This window comes from Tupaia chinensis, unplaced genomic scaffold (genome assembly GCF_000334495.1).
Source record: "Tupaia chinensis unplaced genomic scaffold, TupChi_1.0 Scaffold000201_1, whole genome shotgun sequence".
Lineage (NCBI taxonomy): Eukaryota > Metazoa > Chordata > Mammalia > Scandentia > Tupaiidae > Tupaia > Tupaia belangeri.
In genome coordinates, this window is record NW_006159676.1 from 2,864,500 (window position 1) to 2,870,716 (window position 6,217).

Consider the following 6,217-nt stretch of genomic DNA (forward strand, 5'->3'; position numbering starts at 1 on the left):
AACTGCAGTCAGCCATGTGGAAATCTAGCACTTAACCACCACATTACCTGCTTGCCCCGTCTTGGTGTGTTTTTCAAGCTACCAGGTCCAGGACTCAAACGGTGAGGTTGGCTATGCGAGAACCATCTGCATTACTAACTACAACACCAGCTGGCTTGAAATAAAAACAAATTTTTAAAAATGGGTACAGTCCCCTCCATCTCCCTCCGACCAGCCTGTGAAAGTGTAGAGCTCTGAGGTCAGCAGGTGACATAATGGTTAGGGCACTGGAGTCCCACATGGCTGATCATGTTTCGAGTCCCGGACTCAGTGGCTCATAATGGCTGTGTCACTGGACGCCCATGTAGTTGACTGCAGTTCGTGTCCCAGACCCGGTAGCTTAAAACTCACACGGGGTGCGTGTGCGTGCATGCCCAAAATCCTGAGAGGAGAATGGAGGAGAAGGGATTGCAGTGCAGCCATCCCCTCTGGGGGCTAATTTCTTGCTTTCCATCTCTCTGGGTCTCTGGCAAGTGCATGCATCCTAATAGAAATACAAAAAAACTCTTAAAATAAAAAAGGTGAGGCCGGCAGGTGGCATGGTGGTTAAGGTGCTGGACCCCCACATGGCTGACCATGGTTTGAGCCCTGGACTTGGGAGCTTGCTTTCGCTCTCTGTCTCTCTCTCATCAAATTGAAGAATAATAAATAAAACATGAATTAATTCTTTTTTTAAAAAAGTGCTGAGCTTCACCACACAGAGGGCAGGTGGGAGCTGTTCCTGAAATCTACACTAAGTGAACTCTCCTGCAAGTCCTATTTCACCCCAGCAGACAACCTCTCAGAGTGAGACAGCCCAAGGAGCCCCGCAAAGAGCCCTGCATACGACTCCCGAATCCCGAATCCCTCTTCCCTAGGTGGAACCCCACCTCCAAGGACAGCCTAAATAAGTCCCAGAAGACACAGCAACTTCCCCACAGACCCTGACCCACCCCAAAGTCTTGCAGAGACCCCAAACTCCAAGAGCGTCCAGGCCAAGCAGAAACCTGTATGTGACTTCCCAAAGCTGTTCTCCCCTGCTCTGGAGAAAGCCCAAATAGACTCAAAGTGTCCTGATGTTCCCCAAGATCCAATGGATTGGGTCAGGAGCCCCAGAAACGGTACTGAAGAGCCCCCAAAGGTTATCACGGTCTCAGAGAGTCCCCCAAGTCCCCCATGGCTTTCTAATCGGCTCAAAGACCTCTCAAGTTGTTGCCTGAGGCCCCCCAGATCTCCCAAGCACGTTGGGACCTGCTCATTTCCCTCTAGAAAGCTTTAAGCTGTCCCTGCATTTCCCCCTGAGATTCCCCCCCACCTGTCACCCTTTCAAGCCCTAGTTCAGACCCAGGCCTGGAGCTCACTACGAGCCCCGCTCCCAGACCCTTCCAAGCCACCCCCCGATCTTGTCCCCAGCCCCGGCAACACTCACAAAAGGTCCCGCCTCGCCGTCTTGCAAACGATGCGCAGGAAACGCCAGCCGCCACCGCCCACGTACACGCCCAGCGCCGCCGCCGCGCTCCAGGTCCAAGGCAGCCCCAGCAGCCACAGCAGCCCCAGCGAGGCCACGGAGGCCGCGCCAGCACCTGGAGCCCGCATCCTGGGGACAGGCACAGCGCTGAGGACGCGGGACGTGGACTCCGCCCCGCGGTCGCCGGCCCCGCCTCCGCCGAGAGCTCCGCCCCAGACCCCGCCGCGCCCCTTGCTCCAAGCCAGATTCCGCCCCCAGGCCCTATGATTGGTCAGATCCTCAGACCGGCCACCGCCCTACGCCCGCCTACGCAGCGCTAAACCCCGCCCCCAGACGTGGGATTGGCTACGTCCCAGCCCTGCTAAGTCCCCGGTCCAGGGCTGTACCCCGCCCGGGGCTGGATCCAGGCTTCCACGTCAATCATCATAACAGGCTCCGCCCCATGCCTTGACATGGATGCAATGCTTGGCCCAAAATCCACTTTCTTGTCCTGTCTCCAAGCCTGTACAATTTCCAATCGAGGGCGCCCGAGGCCCGCCGCTATCCCCAGTCAGTCTCGCCGTTCACTGGACCCTAAACCCAGGTTATACCTCGGTCCCCGCCAATAAGCACAAGCCCCGCCCCCATACACAGACCCCGCCTACAAAGTTGCCTATAGCCCCGCCCATAAGTGTATATCTGCCACTCCGAGCTAGGCCCCGCCCCTATGGCCTAGGCCCCTCCCTACTTACCACCCTCGGGTCTCATCACACCTCCCCAGCACCTAAGCCCCGCCTCCACCTGCCCGCCCTGGAGGCCCGCCCTAAGGCTGTCTTCCGTCGTGCCTGTGCCGGCTTCCGGAGGCCAGGATCATAGAGAGGCCTTTCGGGCAAGAGCAAACAGCTAACGAGATCCAGAGGCTAGAAGGGCTCCGTGGAGACAAGCCCCCATCTCCTTGACAACCAAGCCTCGCCCCGCCCACCTCCTTCGCGTGCTTAGGAAACACGTGTGTCTGGCACCCCGGGGGCGTGGCTCCCCGGGAGCCCTAAATGCCTTCCAGGCTCCGGATCCCAGGGGACCCTCAGTAACAAAGTCCAACACGCTGGCACGTGGCGTGGAGGTGGAGGCCCTCGACCCTCACATGGCCGACCACGGAGTCCTGGACCTGGTGGCTGCTTGCTTTCTCACTTTCCCTCTCTCGATCACTCTCTGGTCAAAATGAAAAATGACAATAACAAACAAGTCTTTAAAACAATAATAATAAAAATAAGTTCACGCCCGATCCTGCCTAGATTGGATCCTTGTTCCAGCTTGTTCTAAATCCAAACACCCAAGTCTTCTTTGGTCTTAAAAGCACATTCCAGGAACCCTAGACCGCCTACACACATACCTCAGGGGCCTCTGGGTTTAAATCCAAATCCCGCGTGTATTTTTAGCACCCAGCTAATCCTCAAGCCATATCCCAAAGCCGTGCACGTTAAGTCCCCATGTCACACCCCAGGTGTCTATCGTGCACCCCAGAGGGGTGTCCCCAGAGGATCCCCTAAGCCCTGGGACCCACACTGGCCTGGCTGCCCCCAGACCCGGTTCCCTGGCTGACCTGAAGCAACAGGCAGATCCTGGGTCCTGGCCACTCCTTCCTGGGCTCCCTGAAGTTCAGGCAGGAGGCAGGGGGATCCCCTGAAACTTAGCAGGAGCTGTTTCTGCAGGTTCTTGGGCTCAGCTCTCCTGCAATGGTGCTCTAAGCCTCTCTCTCAAGCTCACGCCTCCTCTGTCCCCCTGCTCAAGTCACCCCTCCTTGTTTATTGGCATCCCGACTTGGCCGACCTTCCCAGCGCTCTCCTTGGGAGGCCGCCAAGGCCGGTTTCCAGAGGCACTTGGAGGACAGGCCTGGCGGGCACCCACCCCCCGCCTTGCAGCCATTGGGCCCTGCAGGCAGCCCAGGGTGGGTGGCATGGGGGTTGTGGAGAGCCAGAGCCCGAGGACAGGTCCAGAGCTCGCAGCTGACATGCTGTTTTTCTGTATTTTTTTTTTTTAATTTTTAAAAATATTTCATTTAGGAAGCCAGCAGTTAGCGTAATGGCTATGTCGCTGGACTCCCATGTAGTCGACCTCGGTTCGCGTCCTGGACCCTGTGGCTTAAAACTCACACCGGGCGTGTGTGCGTGCGTGCCCAAGATCCCGAGAGGAGAATGGAGGAGAAGGGATTGCGGCGTGATCATCCCCCCTGGGGGGTGATTTCTCGCTTTCTGTCTCTCTGTCTCTCTCTGTCTGTCTGGCGAGCGCACGCACCCTATAGCAAAAAAAACCCTCCAAAAACATATATATATTTCATTTAACTATGTATTATTATTAACTTTTTTGGAGAGGTTTATGCTATAGGGCGCATGCACTTGCCAGAAAAACAGAGAGAGACAGAGAGACAGAAAGTGAGAAATCACCAACCCTGCTCAGGGAGATGGTCACGCCGCAATCCCTTCTCCTCCATTCTCCTCTCAGGATCATGGGCATGCACGCACACGCGCCTGGCGTGAGTTTAAGCCTCCGGGTCCGGGACTCGAACCACCATCAACTACATGGGAGTCCAGTGATGCAGCCATTATGCCGTCTGCTGGTCCCAATGTTTCTTATTATTATTTTAATATTTCCAGTGGGGGGTAGTGAGAAAGCAAGCCTCCAGGTCCGGGACTTGAACTGCAGTTGGCCATGTGGGAAGTCCAGCATCCTTAACAACCATGCCACCTGCCGGTGCATGGTATGCTGTCTTGTTAGCTAGACATTGGCCAAGGAGTTCGTCACAACTAAAAACCACACTTCCATAATTACCCTGTCTGGTGGGACTGCTATGACCAACCCATTTCTCAGGCCATGAAACTGATCCCTGGCCTAGAGGTAAAGGGAGTCGGATTCCATAGGGTCAACTATGGTTCGAATCCTGGCCTCCAGCTTGAAAAACATGGTGGGCACGTGTACACGTGTGCCCCAGATCCTAACAGAATGAAAAAATGGAGAAGAGATTGACCACCGTCTCTTGGGGGGTATTTTCATTTTCTCCATCTTTCTATGTTTGTCTGTCTCTGCTCATTACCTGTACCCTCTGGCAAAAAAAAAAAGAATGAAGGGAGAGACCAGCAGGTGGCATGGTGGTTGCGGCACTGGTCTTCCACATGGCTGATGGCAGTTTGAGTCCCGAACGTTGCAGCTCCCTTTGTCATTTTCCCTTTCCTATTCTCTCTCTCTCTCTGTTGAAACCAAAAATAAATAATAATATCAAATTAAATAAATAAATCTTTGGGACCAGCAGTTGGCGTCATGGCTATGTCGTTGGACTCCCACGTAGTTGACCGTGGTTCATGTCCCGGACCCGGTGGCTTAAAACTCATGCCAGGTGCGTGTGCGTGCGTGCCCAAGATCCCGAGAGGAGCATGGAGGAGAAGGGATTGCGGCATGGCCATCCCCCCTGGGGGGGGTGATTTCTTGCTTTCTGTCTCTCTGTCTCTCTCTGTCTGTCTGGCGAGCGCACGCGCCATCTAGCTCAACAAACCTCTGCAAAAATAAAAAACAAAAAACTTCAAATCAACTGAAAGAAAAGGGAGAAAAGGTTGGAGCTGTCACCCTAGTTCAGGTTGAAATTTATCTTTCACAAAAGGCAACTGAGTCTCTCCCCCTGCCCCTCCACTTCCCCCGCCCCCTTTTCTTTTCCCCTAAATTCTCCCCCACTCCTCCTCTTTGCCCTAATTTCTTCTACCCCACTTCCTCTCTCCCCTCCTCGCCCTCTGTCCCTCCTCTTTCTGCCTTTCCCCTCTGATCCTCCCTTCTCCCCTCTCCCCTTCTTTCCCCTTTTTTTTTTTTTTTCTTGGCCGTAGGGCACTTGCGCATGCCAGACAGGGACAGAGACAGAGAAGGAAAGTGAGAAATCACCTCTCCCCCAGGAGGGATGCCCAGGCTGCAATCCCTCCCCCTCCAGTCTCCTCTCAGGATTTTAGACACACAAGCTCCTGATTTGATTTTTTTTTAAATTATTTTATTTAACTTTATTCATTTACTCATTTATTTTATTTCATTTTGACCAGAGAGGGACAGAGCAAGAGAGAGAGAAAGTGAGAAAGCAAGCCGCCAGGTCCAGGACTTGAACCATAGTCGACCATGTGGGAGTCCAATGCTCCTAACCACCACGCCACCTGCTGGCCCCAAGAAAGCGAGAAATCAACCCCCAGGGGGGATGGCCACGCCACAATCCCCTCTCCTCCGTTCTCCTCTCGGGATCTGGGGCATGCACGCACACGCGCCCGGTGTGAGTTTAAGCCACCGGGTCTGGGGCTCGAACCGCGGTCGACTACATGGGAGTCCAGCGACACAGCCATGACGCTAACTGCTGGTCCCCTGATTTCATTTTTAAGCCACTGGTCTGGGACTCGAACCACGCACAGTAGACCACGTGGGAATCCAGCTCCTTCATCACTGTGTTCTTCCTCTTTTTCCGCTCCTGCTTCCTCCCTCTTCACTCCCCTCTCACCAAGCTTCCTAAACCAGGACTAGGAGCTTGCCCAAGACTGTCTTTTCCAGCCCTTGCCACGTCTCAGTCTGCAATCCCCAAATCCAAAACACTTTAGAACCCAACTTTTCTTTAATTACGTATTTAACTTTTTATTAATACATTTATTTATTTTAATTTGATAAGAGAGAGACAGAGAGAGAGAGAGAAGTCGCCAATGCCGAGACTCAAACTGTGACCATGCATGGGGGGTTTCA

General features: G+C 54.0%; 1 protein-coding gene across 1 annotated transcript in view; it reads right to left on the minus strand.

Moving 5' to 3' along the window:
• LOC102474069 (long-chain fatty acid transport protein 1) overlaps positions 1-3,219 on the minus strand; it is a 34,286-nt gene extending 31,067 nt beyond the window's left edge. The window contains exons 1-2 of the mRNA XM_027771281.1: positions 3,066-3,219; positions 1,448-1,615 (exon numbers count right to left, since the gene is read on the minus strand). Of these exons, the coding sequence (XP_027627082.1) occupies positions 1,448-1,614 (167 nt within the window). The 5' untranslated portion in view covers position 1,615; positions 3,066-3,219. The remainder of the gene's footprint in view (positions 1-1,447; positions 1,616-3,065) is intronic.
• Positions 3,220-6,217: the final 2,998 nt, after the last annotated feature.